At 43.1% G+C, this 22,788-nt stretch overlaps 7 protein-coding genes across 7 annotated transcripts; 2 read left to right on the top strand and 5 right to left on the bottom strand.

Annotated features, from left to right (window-relative positions):
* Positions 1-317: 317 nt before the first annotated feature.
* EAE98_000205 (uncharacterized protein) lies at positions 318-1,128 on the bottom strand (the record flags this gene model as incomplete). Its single annotated transcript, XM_038947823.1, has 2 exons — positions 318-414; positions 476-1,128. The coding sequence occupies 2 exons, from the start codon at positions 1,126-1,128 to the stop codon at positions 318-320; spliced, it is 750 nt and encodes a 249-aa protein (XP_038815500.1).
* A 2,312-nt stretch (positions 1,129-3,440) lies between these two features.
* EAE98_000204 (uncharacterized protein) lies at positions 3,441-4,835 on the top strand (the record flags this gene model as incomplete). The annotated part of the gene is made up of 3 exons (XM_038947822.1): positions 3,441-3,859; positions 3,950-4,493; positions 4,545-4,835. The coding sequence occupies 3 exons, from the start codon at positions 3,441-3,443 to the stop codon at positions 4,833-4,835; spliced, it is 1,254 nt and encodes a 417-aa protein (XP_038815499.1).
* A 1,056-nt stretch (positions 4,836-5,891) lies between these two features.
* EAE98_000203 (uncharacterized protein) lies at positions 5,892-6,836 on the bottom strand (the record flags this gene model as incomplete). The annotated part of the gene is made up of 2 exons (XM_038947821.1): positions 5,892-6,731; positions 6,792-6,836. The coding sequence occupies 2 exons, from the start codon at positions 6,834-6,836 to the stop codon at positions 5,892-5,894; spliced, it is 885 nt and encodes a 294-aa protein (XP_038815498.1).
* Positions 6,837-8,397: 1,561 nt separating this feature from the next.
* On the bottom strand, positions 8,398-10,084 carry EAE98_000202 (uncharacterized protein; the record flags this gene model as incomplete). Its single annotated transcript, XM_038947820.1, has 2 exons — positions 8,398-9,987; positions 10,064-10,084. The coding sequence occupies 2 exons, from the start codon at positions 10,082-10,084 to the stop codon at positions 8,398-8,400; spliced, it is 1,611 nt and encodes a 536-aa protein (XP_038815497.1).
* A 1,203-nt stretch (positions 10,085-11,287) lies between these two features.
* On the bottom strand, positions 11,288-15,867 carry EAE98_000201 (uncharacterized protein; the record flags this gene model as incomplete). Its single annotated transcript, XM_038947819.1, has 3 exons — positions 11,288-15,263; positions 15,318-15,668; positions 15,722-15,867. 3 exons carry the CDS (start codon positions 15,865-15,867, stop codon positions 11,288-11,290), a joined length of 4,473 nt encoding a protein of 1,490 aa, XP_038815496.1.
* Positions 15,868-16,333: 466 nt separating this feature from the next.
* On the top strand, positions 16,334-20,679 carry EAE98_000200 (uncharacterized protein). The gene is made up of 6 exons (XM_038947818.1): positions 16,334-16,579; positions 16,652-16,701; positions 16,752-17,071; positions 17,128-19,026; positions 19,082-20,202; positions 20,254-20,679. The coding sequence occupies exons 1-6, from the start codon at positions 16,538-16,540 to the stop codon at positions 20,494-20,496; spliced, it is 3,675 nt and encodes a 1,224-aa protein (XP_038815495.1). The 5' UTR covers positions 16,334-16,537; the 3' UTR covers positions 20,497-20,679.
* EAE98_000199 (uncharacterized protein) lies at positions 20,680-22,164 on the bottom strand (the record flags this gene model as incomplete). The annotated part of the gene is made up of 4 exons (XM_038947817.1): positions 20,680-21,323; positions 21,467-21,561; positions 21,701-21,857; positions 21,968-22,164. The coding sequence occupies 4 exons, from the start codon at positions 22,162-22,164 to the stop codon at positions 21,167-21,169; spliced, it is 606 nt and encodes a 201-aa protein (XP_038815494.1). The 3' UTR covers positions 20,680-21,166.
* Positions 22,165-22,788: the final 624 nt, after the last annotated feature.

Raw genomic sequence — 22,788 nt, 5'->3', positions numbered from 1 at the left:
CAATGTATGCGAGGTTCTAAGAGATTTATTAAGGCACATCATTACTAGCAGTCATATCACAGAATAAGTCACATGTCAATTTAGACACAAATGGCATGCACTGAAGCTCAATTTCTATCTGTATAAAACCCGCTCTGTAAACAGTCCAAACGCCGTAAAATGCCGTGGTATCAAATGAGTCAAACATGTCCTGTAGCCCCATGACCCTGTGCTTATAATATTAGAATAGACTGTCCTGTTCATGTCTTCCATCATAATTCGACGCGTCTAACACTCAACCACAGCCCGCAACCCATCTCCCACGAAATCCTGGCATTCTAAAGGTCAATCAAGTCTCCATCCCCCTCCTCGTCGCCAGGCGACCAGCTTCCGACGGAAGTGTCGACCGGAGATCGTCTGCCATCAACGGTGACGCTGTAAGTGGTTATCGTCAGTAATTTGAAATTTCTCATTACTCAGGTTATGCGAAGCTTACCGAGACTTTCCACTGGTCTGTGGGTTGGACTCCAGGGTATTGATCTCCCAGTGACGACGAGCCTTGTTCAGTCTGTCGACATGCTCCTTGTTATTCCAGTCAAATTCATCGATATTCAAGTCGATGCGCTTCTTCTCGATCTTGGTTGGATCCCGAATATCGTATCGGCGAAGAACGAACTTGGAATTGTCGGGCTGACCAAGCACGGCAGGAGTCAGATCGGTATCACCCGTGATAGCCCAGGCAACAAATGCATCCTGGATCGATCTCGCATTGAGCTTAGCCTCGCTAAAACCTGGACTCATCGGTGGAGACTTGCTCATGCTAGGACTGCGACGACGCTCTTCAGAATTCACATCACGAGGTGTAATTTGCAGAGGACCAGATTTGACAGTCTTATCTATCAAGTTAACCCAGTCATCCTCCTCATCATGAGCCTCTACATCGGCCTTCTTGAAGTCCCCCGCCCTATATGCGCTATCTCGGCGATGTCTCTTATGATCACTGAAAAGACCAGTAGGAACTATCGCATCTGCAAGGTTGCAGAGAAAGTTCTCGCGAAGGAGAGCGGATTTTCCTTGGTGCCCTGGTTGACCGAATGGGGGCAGGGGTGCCTTGGTTGGTGGAAGCTCTTGGTTCTTTTTCTGGGACATGCTGATCTAGATTAACTCTTTATTACCGTTAGTGAATATAAAAAGTATGGAGCAGTTGAGAGCAGTGCCTCGATACTGAACTCTGGGTAGATCCTCAAGTCTTTGTTTGATAGTAGGATATGCTTACAAGTTGATGTCCCGAATTAACTTATTGATGATAGATGAATTAACTTATTGATGATAGATGTCTTGAAAGACAGTATGTTGCAAGTACAAAAATACGACAGGATTGTATGAACTAGGCAGTGTGGTGCAAAGATTCGTTCTCGGAAGCCTTTTTTGAAAGTAATATTTCTCAGGTACTTGATGTAAAAGTTTCTGATGAAATAAAGAAGTTCTCAGGATGTAAGGTCTTTTGTTTATATAGATAAATAAAGGTACGGCCATTTTATTCTGAAACGGCATACAGCTGGTCGGCAGGTCGACGACAGTATGCTCAGGGATTCATTATTCACAGCTGCTGTAGGAAACTAACTCGAGCTAAATGTTATCAAATACAAACGTTTTCTTCTTAAAATGAGTCAGGAAAGGAATTAGATAGAGTTATTTGTGGTGATTGTGGTTTCTAACATTATTAAATATTAAATGTAGGTAGGAGGAGGTTGTTCTGGTTGATTGAGATGACATCAGATAAAATTGATTTGTCCAATAGTTAACAAAGCTGGCCAGCTTCTACAAACAGCACTCTGGGTGAATATCAAAAAGATTTCTATAAGAATACCTAGGCAATCATCATTTATATTCATTTATTTCACTTGTAGATTCATAATCTGCCTTTCATAGCATCCAAAGTAAATAATTTGCAGAGCTATGTCAAATCTATCTTATTTCATCTTTGTTATGTATTTGCCGAATTACGATCAGGAATCCCCCTTTCAAGTACAAAGCTGCAATGCAATAAAACCCAACGAGTAGGTATTGAATTCTGAGTCCATGACTTCACTTTTCAAATCTTTGGGTACAAGACGGATATATATTATTATTGAATCCCGGAGTTTGCACACGAACCATGATTGAATACACCGAAAGGATCGAAATAAAGAAAGTACGGAGAAAACAAGACAGGAACCACAGCCTTCACAAGAAAGATCTTTATCAAATAGCGTTATCCTCCAAATACTTCCTCTTATCTCTGGAGAACCGGAGATGGTGACACAAGATATAAATGAGCTACTTTGCTCTTCACAATCAACGATTTCTTATTTATCTCCTTGAAAATCAGGATGCTAAAGACTGTTTCGTCTGACTACCCAGATTCTTTACATTCTTAGCATTGTCCACTTCGAACAGCAGATCCCTCAACTCAGTATCCACCGAATTTAATTCGTGAGCTTCACGTGTTCGGCAGCCAGTACCGAACAGCAATTCCACTATTCTCGATCCTGAGATCCAGGTACCTGTGATCGAATGGCCTCTCGTCAATTCCTTTTTATGGGCAATATCCGAGAATTCTGATCTTTGGAAATCTAAGCAATCAGGGGATTGAGGAAGGGGGTTGCTTAGGCAATCTTGGGCCACTAGAAGCTTGAATCAGGTGCTCCATTATATGAGAAAACAAGATGTTGAGGCTTAGTTAAACCAAAACTGCGAAAATGTTTCTCTGCTTCCGGGAGTGGTTCCCAATCACGGAGTATTAACACTTTGCACGTCTATGACATAACGATATAATTGACATGAAATGTTGGGAAAAGAGCAGATATTGAGTGCCATGAAAAAGGGGTCGCAGCTAATAATTAGCTCTATTAGTCTACAGCATCCACTTGGCGCAGCCTATGCCCTCTTTGAGCTTCGTAGAAATTCCAAGTAAGCAAACCTTATCTTACTCAGAAGATAACCTCCGAAACATATGACAGTTCTTTCAAAAAACACGCGGGTTCACTTAATATATACAATATCGCAGAAAGTTTGCCAATCCCTTGGGACCAAAAATTTTCTCTCCAATTTATCTATCAAGGTGTTTGGAGATCCACCCCAAGTAAACCGCTTCGTCCACCTGATTAATTTGAGCGTATTCCACAATATCATGCGCCAAGTGGCCGTGGAGGGTTCGCCGGCGCCTCTAAATAAATTGTGGAATACGCCAAGCGAGTGCCAAGTTCCGAATATCATCATCACCAACCTTAAATCGGAATGCCGAAGTTTTTCAGTGCCGCAGTATTGCCATAACTGTAGGCGCAGCCATATCCAAATATTCAAATAAATACATACATCCCGTCTAATCACGTTGAATTCGGATCTTAGACCGTGTGTTTTCTTGTGCTTCTTTGTCCTTCTTTTTTTTGCTCATACGCGACCATTCTAGAACCGTGAGCATGTTACTCCTTCTAGCTGCCTTTGCAGCAACAGCAGCCGCTCAAACCATCAATGGCACCTGTCCAATTCCATTATCACAACAGCGTACCGATCTCACCACCATTGGAGCATGTTCCGCCGATTTGGATGTCATCGGGCCAGGATTGGAAGCCGTTCATGAATACGTACGAGCTCCCACGGGATTAGGTTTGGATCCAGATGGCAATATCTTCTTCACCTATGCACGCAATATGGAGCCACAAAACTGGACTCTTACAAAAGCTACCGGCTTCAATAGTGAAGCTCCTTGGCCATCAGCTGAATGGCAAAATTGTGCTGCGGGCCAAAATGCTTCAGAGTGCTTTGTCAACGTGCAGAATGTAGTTTTGGATGCGGAAGGCACGTTTTGGGTTATTGATAGTGGAGTTCCTAATGGAGCGTATGTTCATGTTTATATTTCTTCGTCTATGAATTCAAGGGGTTTCAATGCTTTTTTTGGAGTTTGAAACATCAGCTGACTTTCACTCAGTTCCCACCCCACAACCTATGGAGCTAAGATTATGGCATTCAACTACACCACCGGAGAGCTAATCCGTAACTACATCTATCCACCTGAGCTTTACTATGCCAAGATCCAATTGAACGATATCAAAGTCAACAATACTCTCGGTACCGCCGGATATGCATTCGTTACCGAGGATTCGGCATACGGTTCTATCACAACGATAGACCTCGATACTGGAGCTACCGTTAGACATCTCTTCAACAGTACCTTCACCACTCCTGACCCACATTTCATCTCCATGTACAATGGAGAAGTCATCAGAAACTGGGCCGGCACTACCTCTTCAAATCTCAACTCTGGAACTAACGGTATTGCATTGACCGGGGGTAATGTCTATTGGGGTGTTAAGGCTTCTAACCACTGGTACTTTGCGTCTCAAGAAGCTTTCATCTCTAACTTGACAGACGCAGAGATCGAAGCTGTGGTCCAAAATCCTGGAAACTTCCCATCTGAGCAAGCTGGATTTACGGCTGATGACCGTGGAAGAGTATACATTTGTGCTTCTGCTGTAAGTTCCTCACACTCTATGATTCCGCACCATTACTAATTCAACCCGCAGCAAAACGCTATTCTCTACGCCGACACTCTTCAATCCGAGGTCACCGATGAGGTGAACGGGGTTCCAGCCGGTGGCGAAGGCATGGTAGCAGCTGCGAACTATAACCTCAAGACCCTCGTCCGTGGTGGTCAAGTACAGGCTGCTGATACAATGGCCATCTTGGATGGATGGCTATACTTTACTACTAACCAACAAGGACTCGCTCCTGGTAGACAGTATAAGAATATTGATAAACGAAGAGGTCCTTTCAGAAGTTATCGTACCTGGATTGGAAGAGGACCTGCTGTTTAAATTCTTAGCCCTCGCTACACACCTCAGAGTTTAATGATAATAATTACTTACTTATGTAAATATATATTAGAATAGAATTACTGTTTATATCTTGGTTTAGTATGCTGAAAAACAAGCCCCGATTTGAGGTGCTCCGTTCTGGAGCTCACAGGACAGAAAAGATGGCTGCTCATCAATCCTACCTAGAGGTGATCAGTCTTAGAGTCAGTTATTCTTTTCTTGGTATACAGCTTTTATCACTTCTAGCAGAATCACATAAAATTCATGTCATGTGTTATCAGCGAGTGAGCTGAAAACCCGTGCAAGCCTGTTTGATTCAAGAAGTTTTTTATTCCATAAACTACCTAGCTAAGATGACTTCCCGGAAGGATTACGAACAAGTGCAATCTAGTCAAGGGCGTGTTGATCCAGCATCGTCACGAGGACGCAATATTGACACAGGAGCAGCACCTTTGATAGAAGGTCTGAACGAAGCCATGTCTGTGTCCAATAGTTTTTCCGGAACGAAATCCACCAAATCTATTATTATCAAGGAAATTAAAGAAACCGACAAAAAAGGAAAACAACATTCAAAAGCCAACCCGGAGTGAACTCGCTGTGCCAACACTAGTGTTTTCTCTGACTTTGCCATGGACTGTTATCAAGAAAAGGTGCTATCCTAGACATCATATTGCCAAAAACAAATGTCGTAGGAACGAGGGCTTATGGAACGGAGGCTGTTGTAGGAAAGCTTTTTGAGGAGGGAATTTGCTGAAACTGGACGGATATCGCTGTTGAGTTCGCAGAATATTTGAGGCTGATCCGTGTAAATGTTACGGCCGATGGTGAGACCTTGGTAGTTGAGCAACACGTAGGTTTGGTTGAGAGGATTGAATCGCACAAAGACCGAGGATGTTTCTCGAACTTTGTTGGAGATTTACTGAGATCCCAGTACATCCAACTTTCTCAACGCAAGCTTCTGTTATTCTGGAAATTGACATTAGCTTGAATCAGAAGTTGGGTTCTGGGTAAATTTACACACACGAATCTTGTCTTCACCCACAGCTATCTTGCTCTCTATTTCAATGAACACCCTCCATGGCCCTCATTGTTGACAGAATTAAGGAGCTCAAACTCCATTGCATCAGGGTCGTCATTGAGATTCAACGATTCAACTTCTGCAGGTATACTCAATACTCGAGGATCAACCACTGGGGGGGCAATGAATGGGGAGTGTAGGATTGTCGAACCGCTATGTGTGGAAACAGAGCTTAATTCTGGGTTCAGAATTGGTGATCCAACAGGGATGTTAGAGGAAGATGCGAGAGCAGTTTGAGTTGCGTTGTGAACTGGAGTATTAGAGTGATTCTGAACTTCAGGAATGTCAGCTACGATCTCAAATTCTTCGGAATGTCCTGAAAAAATACCCTCATCTCCATTCTCTCCATCATCTTCATCCTCTTCTTCATCTTCATCATCGTCCTCATCGTCATCATCGATGGTCCCCTGAGTCAAAAGTCTGATAGCTTCAGCTCTGCGTTCTTCAACAAATTCTATCAAATTTGGGAACCACATTCTTTTCAATGATAAGGATACCTCGCTCCAACATTTCTCTCCAACTGAAACATCAGTGTCAGTAATCGCTAATGTGATGGCAGCAAATCTAAACACATTAAGCTTATCGATATCATCCTGATTATCCCAATCGTGGTGGCGAGCATTGGGGTATCTATGCATGATAATTTGGTTGGTTCTTACTGAGTCGTCGACCTTTCTGAAATGAAAGTAAATGAATTTATGAGGCTCTGCATTTCCCAATACAGCGGGGGTGACGTCCTTTCTTTGCTCTATTGTCAAGTATCTTGGATCAGGGATCGAATTTCTGTAGCCGATGAGAAAATCAATATCGCCATTCCTCTAGAAATCAGTTAGTATGTAATTCTTTCGACGATACATTTTATATCATAGCCAACATACAATTAAGGTCATGGCAATATCCACGGATATCTGAGGTGGAGACATAATGAATTTGAAGTAATTTAAAGTTTTAAAAGAGGATGTTAAAATTGTTTCTGGTGAAGGCGCTCAAAACGTTCTGAAGCCATATTAGCATGATGAAAGGTAAAGTAACTTATTGGACTCACTTGATAATGAGTCTGTTGATTATAAATTCAGTAGGACTACTTGCTTGTGAGGGTTGTATGTTGAATTCTGTGCAACTCAAATTGCTTGGTTTGAACAAGTATTTGAAACGTGAAGGGCAACCCAATTTCTGACAATGGCCAACAACGATGTAGTTTGTGTAAAACTTGAGTTGCTTTTTATTTGCGCGCTAAATAGCTGAAGCCTTCGTGATGCGCCAGTTCTCGAGTTTGTTTTGGATAGTTTTGATTTGCTCTGCCTTGATGACAATCGGTTCCTGCCAGAATGGGCTGCTATTTTTCAGGCATCATTAGCAAATCTAGCCGACTACAATAGAGACAGAAGATTATCATCATAGGATGCCCTACTAGTGCTATGAAAGTCTATTGTGCTCAAACTTGCGTGAAATTTTCGGTGGAGAGGGGAGAGACCAGGTTCTCAGTAAGTAAAAAAGTGCAAGTAATGGCAACGCTGACCACAATTATTAAAAGTTGTATTGCGAAATAGAGATGTACAAGAGAGAGAAACTCGTCTTGATTTTGCAATTCGAAGGACTGTGGTTGTAAAACCGACATTAAAAGACTGGTTGCCGTGGCAGAGGGGAGGAGGGAGAAACTCAATTGTGCAATGCTTTGCCAAAAGTCACGGGATTTCGCTTCGAGTCAGATATGGCTGGGACAGCAAATTCACTCAATTTTGTCTTGGTGATTTCTGAAAGACCCGAAATAATCATGAAGCTCACTATAATTGTGGTCACTGGGAGATATGTGAACGACGTGGAGTTCTCGAAGTTATGAAACTTTTGCATAACACGACACGATAAAGTCACCACCTTTGTAAGTAAAGACCTTGTCATGCGGCTGATCTGAGTAATTCTATGTATATTCTGATCCAGTAATCTTCTCTGGCCCTGTTGAGAAGTTTCCCATCACTGGTATCCTGCTGCAACCACCTCAAAGTCTATTTGACACCTGATATCGAGGGAAAACGCAACACTAATTGGGTAGAAGCAAACAAGAAAATTGGAATTTCTTGCGCCAAGAGTAGCAGGTCTATTTAGATCCATTTCTTTGCCTCCCCCTTCTGGCTACCATGAAAGCTCACATCACTAACATCCGCTTTTTTTTTAGTATGATCACCTCCTCCCACGCTATACATATCCTTCAAAGGACCAATAAATCGCCAGCAGCCATTATATAACAGCAGCCACACATTCTAAGACTCTTCGACACTCATAAGAATATCGACGGAGTCATTCGACAGATCCCATTCAAATATGGAGATTAAAGCACTTTGATGACCCACCTCTGCGCCTGCACTATTATCTGGACCCAAGTGTTTTTGTATTGCTCCGAGAAGTCCGTGTCTCGCATTCAGTACTCGGACTCAGAAAGAGGGTCCAGATTATTTTGTTCAGGTGCAGATTGAACTTTCTGTGGTCTTAATCTTGGCTATTATCACTGTCTTGTTCATACTGTTGAAAGTCTGCAGCGGTTAGGTTCTCAAACTGATATTGAACTTGCCGTGCTTGCTGGGGTCTCCAGTATCTTTCGGCCTGGAGATTGGCAGAGTTTTGTTGGGCATTTAGCTGAGGGCTCACAAGATTCTGGAAGTCATTGTTATCTCGTTGAACATGTTGGCGAGGTGCGTAAGGCCCATGAAGTTGATGCTGTTCAAAGTTTTGTTGTCCTTGACCATATTTTTGATACATTCCACAGACTTGATTTTTGAATTGTAATGGGATTTTCTGGTTATACCGCTGATCCATCACATCACTTTGGGCATGAGACTGGTTGAAGCCTTGCTGATAATGCTGCTGCTGCAAATTGTATCTTTGGTCCTGTGGTGGAGTGTAGTTTTGTGTTGTTGTATATTGGGGCATATGTCCGTAGGTTTGTTGTGTCTGTTGTGTTGACGTTCCGAGCCCTAGAGAATGGAAAGTATTATTTCCTTGATACATAGCCAATTTTCGCATCCCAGATGCCTGTCTTTGAGATCGGGTCATATTCTCCTGCTGAGAATAATAAGGAGACGCAACTTTACCATGTTGTTGCTTCATTCCAGATCCTGGATATTGGCCTTGGTTGCTGACCTGCCGCTGGTTAGACTGATGTGATGTTTTATGACTGCGATCTGATTGAACGGGTGGTTGCGGCACATGTCCTCCGGGGTGTATAAGACTCTGCAGCCCTTGCCCAACGCGCTGTGCTCCCCGAACTCGGTTCCTTTCAAGTGGTCCGGCATAAAACTGGGACTGCCTGTCATTGACCCGAAACATGGAAGTAGCTGGTTGAAATGGCGGTACAGTTGGTCGAAACTGGAACTTTGGTGCCGACGGATGTGCTTGCAAATTTTGCGCTGCCACAGGCACAGGTATGGAAGCTATAACATGACTTTGTGCCTCAGAGCTGTTTGAGACGCGGGTATCACTTTGCATGTCATTAGTTGAAGACTCTACAATAGTAGACACCTTTAGCTTCTTTGAACTTTGCTCTTCAGGTGTTACCTCAATCGTCGATTTCCACTCAGAGGGAGGGAGGTTTTTGCCGCCTTCAGAAAAAGCAAAGACGCCACAACCCTCCGCAATAGCTGCCATCCGAAAGAGATTGAGATTATCAATCTGCGACTGGTTATTCCAATCGAAGTTCCTAAACTTGGCATACGTGCGAACAATAATATGCTCTGGGTCATGATAGTCGCAGCTGACGAAGAAGAACTTGGTCGAATCGCGAATGCCTCGTATTGCAGCTGTGATATCTGCATGTTCTGAAGGATGAGAACTATGTTTGATCTCGAAAAACAACTCCGTGAGGAGCTTAGGGTTCATATTTTCGACAAGACAAAAGTCCTTTGATCCGTGACGGAAAAATCCAGAAAAAGCTTCGCGGCATCCTTTTTCGAAGATAAAGCTATGATCCATCCGATCATCTTGGAGAATGGGTGTAGCCCCTCTTGCCGCATTCCTTGACGAGAAGTTTTTCTGATGGGTGCGCAATTCAGCAGGAAAGGCTGGATGGTCCTGATTGAACGGCTACGAACAAATTAGTCAAGAGACCTGAAAGATGACAAGATTTGAAATTGCTTCTGAAGGAAAAGGAGATACTCACGAAAAATGGCCTGAAAGGCATATTGAATTATGTTTGACCTTTCACTCAACGTTCTGTGTAAGCTCTTTGTGAAATTCAGGAGTGGTAACAGTAAGTTGTGATGGTCCTCTGGATTGAGCCAAAATAATTTGTATCCTTTATCAAAGTTCAGTAGCACAATTCTACTCTTGTTGATGAAATTTGAAACTTGTATAATCTCAAAGAGTGATAGTGCTACCCATAACTTTGGTTTGCAGATGTCCAAGTTTTAGTAGAATTTTGGAGTTGTAGGTTCTTGAATTGGATACAGCTCTTTTAAACCAGCCAAAAATCCAGAGGAATGTGCTCGGACCTCCAACCTCTATTGAATACTCAGGCACTCAGCAGAGGTGAATTCGAACTATGACTGACATATATCATGCTGAGGAGAAACACGTAAACTTGATTTGGTTTCTATTGGTCATAATGCACAATGTTTGGAAAAAAAAAAACTTGTTCATGACAAGGAGTGACTAAAGTACTTTCAATATAGAGAGCTAAAATTGGCCTGCTCAATACTCCATATGAACTTCAAAGGCATACTAATGGAGGGACAAGGGTCCAGGAAGTATCAGAGCTAGGTAATGTCAGACTGAATGAATATATATCATATACTTATTGTTGTTGAGTGTTTACTATTTAAGTGTGACTTCTCTTCCTTCTCTATTTTTATAAATCACTAGATGCTTCTACACTTTGCTTTGCAGATATAATCTGCTTTGCTTTCTCCTCTTGATTTTTGATCCTATAGCCAACGCTTCGATCTATGTATAAAAGCAGAGATATAGTGTTCACTCAAAGCGACTAAAGCTCTGAGTCTTTCATAGAGCTGAAGCGGTATACAATTCTTTAGCTTACTGGCTATGGATTGGGATATAACGGATGCATATCTGGAACAAGATGTTTGTAATGAACAATTGCTCCAGAACTCATACAAATCATACTTATTTCTTACTTCATTCTTGTACTGCAGTCAGGCAATGCGGGATGAAAACACGGGGATCAGTTACAATAAAGCATAGGTATAATATACAAAGGCTTGAGTCAATGATACTTGTGTAACTATTAACACTCCTCATTTAATACTGCAATGATGAAGCTTGAAATATCAAGAAAACGAAGCAAACAAGCACGCAAACAAAGGGATCAAGACAAATAGAGTAATATTTCACATCATACGAAGACTAATTCTCTATTCCAGCTCATCTACAACTCATCTTTCTTAGTTTTTGTATCCGCCGTCTCCTCCAATGTTCTACTTTTCGTATTTCTACCCTCCGCACTCTCGTTTCCATTTACATTAATTCCCTTTCTCTTCTTGTCAACAGCGGCAATCTCATCGTCATACAATGTCCACTCCGGTACCTGTCTCCTTGCTCTATCCAGCTTCGGTTCCTTGGTCAACGGATTGTTACACAGATCAATCGTTCTCGCTTCTTTAAGACTCTCGTCACTGCACCAGGTTTCACACCAAAGCCATTCTTGCGGTAGACTATGGATAGGAAGAACCTGTTGCATATGGTTTGGTAGATCTTGATCCAAGTTTGACAAACTATTTGGGTCTGCAGAGAGAGATTGATATTGTTGGCGAAGACGATCTCCTGCAGCAATCTGGCGGAATCGGCGGAGATCCACGACGTAAAGGGCACTGATATGGTATGGTAAGCCGCGAAGGAACTTCTCCCAGTAGCCTTGTTTCCAGAAACGGAAACCCTCCATTTCGGTTCTGCTATCGCACATAGGAGTGAAGCCGTATGGTGCACCTTGGAGATCATGATTTACGAGCTCGATCATATCTGTACGAACGATTTGATCGGCGTCCACGAAGATAACCTTGTCGAGGGATAATGGGAAAAGAACATCTAAGAAGAGGATTTTATAGCCCCAAATCTCACGTTGCTTCTCGGTTTGTCCTCGAAGCCAATGAGGCCATTTATACGTTACCATTTCGTACTTGAAGCCATATTCTGCGGCAAGATGAGGAATGAAATCCTTGAAAGATGGGGACAGAAATTGCTCAATAAACCAGAATTTTACCGTGTGCTTCGTGTTCTTCATGACACTGACCATCATGATATTCAGCATACGCTCATAAAGATGACCGCTAGCAACAGAAAAGATATTGATCTCGGCCTGTTCTTCCACCGCAGCAGCAGCTTTTGTTTTGCTACCTAAGATGCCTTGCGCAAAGTTTAATCCTCGGGAGACGTAATCCATTGCAGATTCAACCTTAGCTTCAAGGACATCTTCTCCTTCCATACCAGGCTTGCGAGAAAGACGAGGATATAAAGTGGCTCCTTGAAAGCTCATGAGAACAACTTCTGTAGTATTATCACCAGGAACAGGCGCCCATCCTTTTGAGCCTATGCTATCAATTTTAAATATTTCGGATGTTCTTCCACTCTGTAGATCAATCTTGTAAAATCCAGGATTGGCTTTGAATTGGAAGTACCCTAGGTTAGACATAATTATGGTGTCGGCAAAGTGTGGGTCTCTCTCAGTTCCTAGAATGAGCTGTGCTCCGCGAGGAGGACTCCCAGATGGCATGTCCCTCGAGTGACCTTCAATGAGAATATGTTCAAGCTCATATAATGCATCTACATCAGCCTTGATAGAGCTGAGTTTGATGTTATCTGGATCGTGGATAGAAACTTTAGGGGCAACTAGCCATGCTGGTGGTATGTCCAACTTGACAGTCAACAATGCCTCCTGTGGCACACCAGTGAACGAGGCACCAGGCTCGATCAAAGCACCTTCGTCGTCAAAATTAGGCTTCGAATCTAGAACATGTCTATAAAATCTCTTGACGGGAAGCTCTTGGAGACGTTCTTTGGGGTTTAAGAACATCTTAAGATAGACTCCTTCAAGTTCAGATATAGCCTTCACGATTGGAACCCACTTCTGTCCTTGTTCGCTAGCTGGATCGATAGTAACAGTCATATGTATGGTTGCAGTTGACGAATCTCCTCTTTCGATGGATGTATAAGAAGAGTTCCAAACGTCGAATGCACTGATTCTATTAGTTGGTGCTTGCTCAAATATGCCATCGGGTGTATCTGATACAGATGACAATGCAACCATCGAGGAAATTTTAGCACCAGCTAAAGGATCAGCAATCTTATCTGACAATCCGAGACTTTGCATAGCAGCATAAACAGGAGTTATGCGTTTGGCACGTTCGTATGAGATCAACTGCTCAAAGTCTTCTTGGTTAAGTTCGGAACCAGCAGGTATTGGCCCAACAAGCCGTCCATTAAGCAAGATTGCATTTTCACCTGGAGATAGGCCTGCAGCTCGGACCAATGGACCAGCTTCCTTCCAATAATTCCTTGCGGAATTTTGAGTCGTAAGATCCAATTCAGGTCCTTCGGGGCTCACTATACTAGGCAAAATTTGGGTGTCCACAAGTGGTTTGTCTGACCTCTTCTGGATATGTGAAAACAAATAGGTGCTGAAATCCGATGTTTCCATTTCACCGGGGGAATTATGGACGATGATAATCTCGAGAGCTGGAACAGATTCTCGAAATGAAGCCGCGGATAAAAGGAGGTCTAAACCAGAAGCGGATGATAAATCTGCTACCAAAATCATGTGAGCCCAATCCTCGTTAGGCGATGCCGAATCTGATCCAATCTTAGGCAATTTGGAAAGAAGATCTTCATGTTGCTTCGAAAGAGTGGTAACATCAATTATCTTCAGATTCTTGTCGCTTTCTGGGACTATAAGGGAGTTTCGTCGTGGCGTTGCTTCAGAGAGGAAGAAGTCTGGGATGTAAGATTCTTGGGTGAATATCTCGTTGAAAACTCCTTGCTGAATCACTTGCAAGTCTGCGGTGAGTCGCTGAACCATTGCTTGCAACCAATTTTCGTCTCTGGGGAGCGCAACTCCATCTACAAAGATTGGTGGAAAGTCGCCATTCGCAGATAGTCTTGTGGTCCAGCGGCTTGCAGCATCAATTTGATCATTGTAATGATCTGACTTCAGCAAGTCTACAAGAGGAATTGCTATCTTCTCTGCTCGAACCTCCCGACCCTCGATAGCGGCTTGGAAAGACTTTTCAGTAGGGCTAGCTGCCCCATGCACGACGGAAGCCTCGAGATAAGCAATAGCTCCAGAGAGTCCATAAACATCCAAAAGATGATACAAGACTCTTGTTTGCTCTACAGCAGCTGGAGAAGTGGTGATTGGAACAAGCCCGATATGGAGGACTAACTTCCTTTTGACGAAGCTTGCAAGTGTTTCAGCGACGAGTGCGACATCTTCTATCGTGCTGAAATCCACTGGTATAACCAAGTTGAAAATTTCCTTGCGGACTGAAGGTAGCTGGCCAGGATATGTTCTTTGGAGTAAAGCGCCAAGAGTCTGGGGAAATTCTTGGTAGCGTTTATCCTTTTCGATATCATTCAACCACATGATAACATTACCTCCCTCAATCTCATCCCTCCAATCAAATCTTTGGACGTCTCCATCACTCTTAGCTTCGGAAATGCTAGAATGGGAAAGCAACTGAACAGCTTCAGGTCCTGTCAATCCAAGATCACGAACACCATTGATCAGTCTTCTTTCCTTTCGTAAGATATCCAGGATACTTATAGCATCAATCTGACGATCAATCATCTGTACACCGTTCACCCACCATACGTTGATACCAGCGGGGACCAATTTGCCGCGGTTGTAATTGTGCTCCGCAAAGAAGTCGGAAGAGACGTTGTGTGAAGCTATAGCACTGGAATGTTTTGGAAAGTCTTGTGAAAGCTTGATGAGGGAATCAAATGGCTTGTCACTCTGCATAATAAAACTAGATGCTTTGAGCCCCAGTGAAGAAAGCTCTGATGTGGAGAGGGGCTTGAGATCAGCTACCTCCTCGTCTTCAAACTTGACCTTGGCCTCGGTCTTGGATTTAGTTGTTTCCTCGTCATCTTTGCGGTCATCAATAACTATATAGTCAGTTCTTTTAAGGGCGAGTTCTACACCATAGCCCGAAATCATGAGAGGCTTATTCGAGCCAGCATCGATCGCTCGCCTATGACGGAGACGATAAGATGTTTTGCCTTCACGGGCAGTTTTAACCAAGGTTTTGTGGAATAAACCAAATGTTGAGGATGTTATATCAGCATATAATATGGAATGGGGTCCCGTAGGATTCCCGAGAACATAGTCAAATGGTAGTTCTTGTGTTTGTCTATAAGCTAACTATTAGCCGCCTGATGATATTACTTGATCACTCAAAACTCACGAATCGTCGGTCACGGTTCCATGAGGCTCATCCAATGTGGGAGAACAATACTGATGCCCATCGAAGAGCACCCATGTTGGACAGGATGAATCTTGCTCTGTTTGTATAGATGCCTCTGCGGCAGTGTGGTAATATTGGAATTGTGCTTCAATGCGCGGTGCAGCCACTCTCATTGACAATGCAAGCTTGTATGATGAAAGTGCCTCCGGATCCAGATGACCGTCTTCTGTCAGAACTTTTATAAACTTGTCATATAGGTCTTTGTCGGTGGATGCTTTTGCAAAATAGCCGTCTGCAATCCGGTCAAGGAGAGGGAAGTACGATGATGCATTTTCCGTTGCTGCAGTTTCCCTACACGAATATCAGTATAGCTAGAAAGACACTCCAAGGAGATCTAAACATACAGCAGCTCAAGGAGATATGGGGCTGAGGGAAAGGATGTTTGCAAGCCAACATTGATGGATGGGCTAGCAGAAACACAGATGGAATGAAGATATGTAGATGCCAATAGAGCTCCCGAGAGTCCCGATGGCAAAGTGAAGCCTCCCATCTTGACTGTGGAGTTCTAAAACCTTCGGCTGGGTGTTGAAAGACGCTCCTCTATGCGGTCTTTCATAGGGAGCTTCCCCAAGCAAGAGATAAGGCTAATAAGGCTAACGATGGCAGAAACTCTTTGAAGCTATTGTCCGCCTGAAGATCAAGACAAAAAGAAAGTTTACGATGTATTATCAAGTTTGAGACATGAGCAGCATAAATATCATAAACAAAATTCACTTGAAAAGTTCCTTACTCGTAAAATATGAAGATGTTATAGACAAGGCTGACCAGAATTGAGGTCTTATCGCATTCCCCTCAAGGGACAGATTTCCATAATCTAGAGCTCCAACCAAAAGTGGTTCAGGGATTGTTTCGAGCTCCTGTGGCTGGTGAAGCTTTTGGTGCTAATTGGGTGGCAGCCTTGTCAATTGAGTGCGTTGATGCCTTATTTGCGGGAAACAGCAACGTCGCATTTCACACGCTTCGATGTTTAATACCATATCCTCCTGTACTTTACCTTAATTTCAAACAACCCGCCGGATATCTTTTCTTCTTACGTCTTTCTCCAGAATACTGTGCACTGTACTTGAGAAAGTGTCATATTAGGAGAAGATTAATTTAATTCGCCCAGTTACTTGATGCGCAACGTATAGGGCTGTTCGTCATTCAGAGCATCGGTCAACATGGCATCTAATTCCAATTCCTCCCCTACGATGCTGACGAAGGTATGTCGCGACCTCTTGCCCTTAAACTGAGAAGCTCATCCAATGGGGTTATAATACTGACACGCATATAAGTTCGAGTCGAAATCTTCCAGAGCAAAGGGCATTGCTTTCCATCCTAAACGGTTCGTTCACAAATTAAATGCGCAACACCTATACCTAACTATATTCACAGGCCATGGATTCTAGTTTCTTTACACTCTTCGACCATTCAGCTATGGGATTATCGCATGGGAACATTGATTGATAGATTTGAAGAGCATGATGGGCCAGTTCGAGGAATTGACTTCCACAAAACACAACCCCTCTTTGTCTCCGGTGGTGATGATTACAAGATTAAGGTCTGGTCATTGCAGACTCGTAGATGTCTATTTACCTTGAATGGTCATTTAGATTATGTTCGTACAGTTTTCTTTCATCATGAGCTTCCTTGGATCATTTCCAGTTCGGACGATCAAACTATTAGGATATGGAACTGGCAGAATCGCTCTCTAAGTAAGCTGGGAATGGCTCAACATTGTATTCGCATACGATACTAATCTTCTTCTCAGTTTGCACAATGACCGGTCACAATCATTACACAATGTGCGCTCAATTCCATCCCAAAGACGATTTGGTAGTTTCTGCATCCCTTGATCAATCGGTTCGAGTTTGGGATATTTCAGGCTTGCGAAAGAAGCACTCGGCGCCAACTTCGATGACCTTCGAAGACCAGATGTCAAGAGGGAACCAGGCCCAAGCAGATATGTTTGGAAATACCGATGCTGTAGTCAAATTCGTACTTGAAGGACACGATAGAGGTGTGAATTGGGTAGCTTTCCATCCAACCTTACCTTTGATCGTATCTGCTGGTGATGATCGACTTGTGAAGTTATGGCGAATGAGCGAAACAAAGGCATGGGAAGTCGATACCTGCCGGGGGCATTTCCAAAACGCATCTGGATGCTTATTCCACCCTCATCAGGATTTGATCTTGTCAGTTGGCGAAGATAAAACTATCCGAGTTTGGGATCTCAATAAACGTACATCGGTACAGTCATTCAAGCGAGAGAATGATAGATTTTGGGTCATTGCAGCTCATCCTGAGATAAACCTTTTTGCTGCTGGACACGATAATGGTGTCATGGTATTCAAACTTGAGCGAGAACGCCCTGCATCTGCCTTCTATCAGAACAACCTCTTTTACATCACCAAGGATAAGCATGTCAAATCTTATGATTTCCAAAAGAATATTGAAAGTCCAACACTATTGACCTTGAAGAAACTTGGAAGCCCTTGGGTCCCACCTAGATCACTTTCCTACAACCCAGCCGAAAGAGCTGTCTTGGTCACTTCTCCTGCAGATGGCGGTTCATATGAACTCATCAATCTTCCTAGAGATGGAGCCGGTTCAATGGATTCAAATGACACAAAGCGAGGCCAAGGTACTTCTGCTGTTTTTGTAGCACGAAACAGATTCGCCGTTTTTAATGCTACAACTCAACAAATCGATATTAAAGATCTTTCCAACTCCACAACCAAGACCATCAAGCCTCCAAATGGAACTACCGATATTTACTTTGGTGGAACTGGTAATCTTTTGTTGATTACCCCCACTGCTGTTCATTTATATGATATCCAGCAAAAGAAAGCAACTGCTGAACTTGCTGTATCAGGTGTCAAGTATGTTGTCTGGTCTAACGATGGTTTATACGCAGCTCTCTTGAGCAAGCATAATGTCACGATTGTCACAAAATCCTTAGAACAAGTCAGCACCCTTCACGAAACCATCCGCATCAAGAGTGCAACCTGGGATGATGCAGGCGTTCTTCTTTACTCAACTTTGAATCACATTAAATACACTTTATTGAACGGAGACAATGGTATCGTTCGCACCCTCGATCAAACCGTCTATCTTGTCAGGGTTAAAGCACGTACTATGTACTGTTTGGACCGAAGTGCTAAGCCAAAGATTCTGAATATTGATCCTACTGAGTATCGTTTCAAGCTTGCCCTTGTGAAGCGAAACTATGAGGAGATGTTGCAAATCATCAAGAATTCCAGTCTGGTTGGTCAAAGTATCATCTCTTATTTGCAAAAGAAGGGTTACCCAGAGATTGCCTTACAATTCGTACAAGATCCACAAACTCGATTTGAATTGGCAATCGAGTGTGGTAACTTGGAAGTCGCAGTTGAAATGGCCAAGCAATTGGACCGACCAAAGTTGTGGTCCAGATTAACAGCGGAAGCTCTGGCTCACGGTAATCACCAAATTGTTGAGATGACGTATCAGAAGTTGCGACAATTTGACAAATTGTCGTTCCTGTATCTGGCCACTGGAGACGAAGCAAAATTAACGAGAATGGCCAAAATTGCGGAACATCGTGGCGACTTCACTGCCCGTTTCCAGAACGCTTTATACCTCGGAGATGTCCAGGATAGGATACAGATGTTCAAGGAGATTGACCTTTGTAAGTTTCCATTAAATACGTCGCTACTCACATACAAAATACTAATCCAGATCAGATCCACTTGCTTACATGACCGCGAAATCGCACGGCTTTACAGAAGAATGCGAGTCAATTCTCGAGGCCACTGGCCTCACCGAAGATCAAATCACATTGCCTGCCCTCGGATCGCCACTTACCCCTCCCAAACCTGTCATCCCCACCTTCAAGGCAAATTGGCCAACAAAGGCAACTTCGCAATCGTTCTTCGAGAAAGCCCTTCTTGGTCAAGTCGAGGGTCTCTCCCTAGAGGATGAACCTTCCGCTGCTGCAAATGGATTCGGTTTTGACGAAGCTGGAAATGATGAAGCCAAGACTGGTGCTCTCATTGAGGCCGATGATGATGATGAAGATGCTGCAGGATGGGATATGGGCGATGATATCGTCCCCGAGGTTGAGAATGATTTTGTCAATGTTGATAGTGCAGAGGCTGGCGCTGGTAGCAGTGAGGCTGATCTATGGGCTCGCAACTCTCCTATCGCTGCTGATCACGTTGCTGGCGGTTCTTTCGAAACTGCAATGCAATTGCTCAATCGTCAACTTGGCGCCGTCAACTTCGAGCCTTTGAAACCTAGATTCATAGAAATTTACCAAGCATCAAAGACTTACCTCCCGGCGTCCGCAAGTCTTTCGCCTTTGGTCAATTATGTTCGACGAACAGTTGATGAGACAGATCCTCGTAAGGTTCTTCCTATCATTCCACGAGATATCGAATCATTAGCAACCATCGACTTACAGAAAGGATACGATGCCATGCGACAAAACAAACTTGAAGATGGCGCTACTATATTCAAGGGTATCCTTCATGCTCTGCTTGTGAATGCTGTCTCAACCGCTTCCGAGGTATCAGAGGCAAAGAAACTCATCACGACAGCATCAGAATATAGTATAGCAATGGCTATCGAAATCTCGAGGCGGAAGATTGGAACTGCTGATGAAATTTCAAAATCACCAGAGAAACTCAAGCGCAGTTTGGAATTGTCAGCTTATTTCACTATTCCCAAGTTGGAGGTTGTTCATAGACAATTAGCTTTAACGAGTGCGATGAAATTGGCTTTCACCAGCAAGAACTATAACTCCGCGTTGAGCTTCGCCAACAGGATGTTGGCAAACGGTGGAAGTGCCAAAGTTCTTGAGAATGTAAGCAGCCTCCCACCACTATTTAATAATATCAACTGACAAAAGTTTTAGGCTCGTAAGATTAAGGCTAATTGTGAACGCAATCCCAACGATACCCATGAGATTGAGTTTGATCAATTTGCTGAATTCGATGTCTGTGCTGCCTCTCACACACCTATTTACTCTGGCTCTCCATTCGAAGTCTGCGCATTCGATGGTAGCAAATATCAAGCTAAATACAAGGGCACTGTCTGTGCAGTATGTGGTGTCTGTGAGGTTGGTAAGAATGGAAGTGGATTGAAACTTGTTGCATAAGTGCAATGGTGGCATGAATTTAGGGTGGTGTAGGATGATTGAGATATCTTTTGGTTGAGGTGATAAAATTCATATTGGAGTTTGAGGAAAAATTATGCCATTAAATTAGTTGATGAATGTAGAACGTTGTTCTTAACTGCTCATTTATTAAATGAAGATTATGTAGTTGCACTCCAGGTTTAGATGATGATTGCTGACATACAGAATTGTGCTTGTCAAGTGGCATGACTCTGACTGAGTAGTGAACACAACCTCAGAGAAATCTCGCGATCCAATGATTGGTTGGATCATTTGGAATACTTCTTAGAAAATTAGATTAGAGCAAGTCCTGCATAGGAGCAACACTCAAGCTCGCAACAATCGAACCATCGAATCTGAGTTAGAGGTTAACGGATTTAATGGCAGCACTGGCGATATTGAAATGTTATAGCCAACATGGTCCCCTTTTCAAACTTCTAATCTCACTTTGTTGCCTCTCCTTTTCCACATGATGCCGCTGTCACAAACCTTGCAATGCTCTCCATATCACATTTCTTCAGTATTTTGATGCTCATTATCTTCTCCTCCCTCATCTCTCTTCCTTTTCACAATTTCACTTTCTCCAGTCCATCTATACAACCATCCCGCAAACCCAAATTGTCAAACACACTCAACATTCTGTATTAGAGAATTACTCCCTACTCAACAGAGGCGATCTCTCTCCCGCAGCAGCTTCTTCATTTACATTCACTTCTGTCCCTGCTGGCCCTGCATTCACATTCAGTTCGGATTTCCGACTTGTTTTGAGATCGTAAATAGCGAAGGCGAGAGTAGAGTAGAAGAGAAAACTATTTTGGGGGTGAGGGGGGTTAGATTAGTTTTGAATGGGGAGTGTGTTCTGCTATTAGGATTCTATGAGATATTACAGAAGAAACCCCCAAGAAGGGTGATAAGGTAAACGAATGGAACAGAAAGAGGGGGAAACACATACGGCAAACCAAGAAAACTAATAATTGCCTGTGCGATTCGGGGAGTTCGCGATTGCAGTTGATTATAGGAGTTATGGACGGGACCAAAAATGCTATCCTATTATTTTATGAAGTTTGATTAGCTCATGATTCTTACCACCTAGTACGAATTTACACAAAGTCCTTTCCTCTCCTCTCTCTTTCGCTCTTTCTATCCACATACAAACTCTCAAAAACAAAAAAAAAGTAAAACTTACGAAAAGTAACCAAAGCCAAACGGCACTCGCAAAACCGCTCTTTGCCACTTCTAACCAGACCATAAATTCTTTACTGATATCTCCACTATTCCCCCCTCGTTGAGTGATGATAATGAACAATATCGAAGCGGAGAAGAAGGCATTTGAAAGGGAGTTTCTGGGGTGTTTTATGAGTTATCACGAGTGAGGGAGAAACGCAGGGGCGAGGGGAGGGATCAAAAGATGTGAAACGAGATTTTCATAGAGAAGGAGTACAAGTAGACATACACAAATTCATAGATTGTAAAATTGGCATCCAGCGTTAAACACCAAAATGTAAATACGCCCGCGTGTATCATCACGGGGAACGCAATGAGTGCTTGGAAGACTCCGATTGTGTGAGCCATGTTTTGGCCGAGGGAGCGGGGTGCGGGACGGGGGGGAGGAGGGCGGGGAGGAAGATGGATGGTGGGTACTGCGTCCATGGTGGGAGAGGGCTTTGTATAGGGGACGTGTAGGGTGTATTGATAATTTGTATCAAACGAGAGACGGTACAAATCTAGATGACAGAAACACACAAAATGGTATCTCAAAACCGCACGAAAAGAAATTGATAATTTTCGTCTACCCGAGTATAATATACATATTCCCCAACCCCTCATTTATAATCTCACGCCTTGCCAAGTAAGGAAGCATGGTGTACATGAAGAAGAACAGGGGGAAACGGCGTAGCCGATAATATGGTAAAACGTGGTGGCCTGGTGCTCGGTTAATACGATTGGTGCTTATGAAGGAGCCTGATGTCGAGAGTGTGTGATTGGTTTATATGGTGAAGCCTAGAATATACGTACGAGATGGATAGATTGGTGAAACGGATTGTATGTATTATTTTTGGTGGTATTGTAATTATTGTATCGAGGAGATTTTGGGTTCAGAAGGAATTGTGTGCTAAGTGAGTAGGATTCATTTGACATGAAACTTTCTCGTCAAGCACATTGCATTGCTATACATAATATAATTCGAGTATTTTTCGGGTCAGAATATTTAGCTAAATACAGATGTTCCTTTTTTAAGGTCGATTCCCAAAGATTTTATGCCTGTCGGCATGC

The sequence above is a fragment of the Botrytis deweyae genome (genome assembly GCF_014898535.1).
Source record: "Botrytis deweyae strain B1 chromosome Unknown BDEW_001, whole genome shotgun sequence".
Taxonomy (NCBI): Eukaryota; Fungi; Ascomycota; class Leotiomycetes; order Helotiales; family Sclerotiniaceae; genus Botrytis; species Botrytis deweyae.
The sequence above is the reverse complement of the archived record's forward strand: the minus strand, read 5'-3'. Positions and strand labels throughout refer to the sequence as shown.

Excerpts from the sequence above, each read along its gene's own strand:
- EAE98_000200 (XM_038947818.1), top strand. The coding sequence starts at position 16,538 with ATGGCATCTAATTCCAATTCCTCCCCTACGATGCTGACGAAG. Across the intron at positions 16,580-16,651 it reads CCCCTACGATGCTGACGAAG|TTCGAGTCGAAATCTTCCAG; the intron begins GTATGTCGCGAC and ends CACGCATATAAG. Across the intron at positions 19,027-19,081 it reads GTTCAAGGAGATTGACCTTT|ATCCACTTGCTTACATGACC; the intron begins GTAAGTTTCCAT and ends AATCCAGATCAG.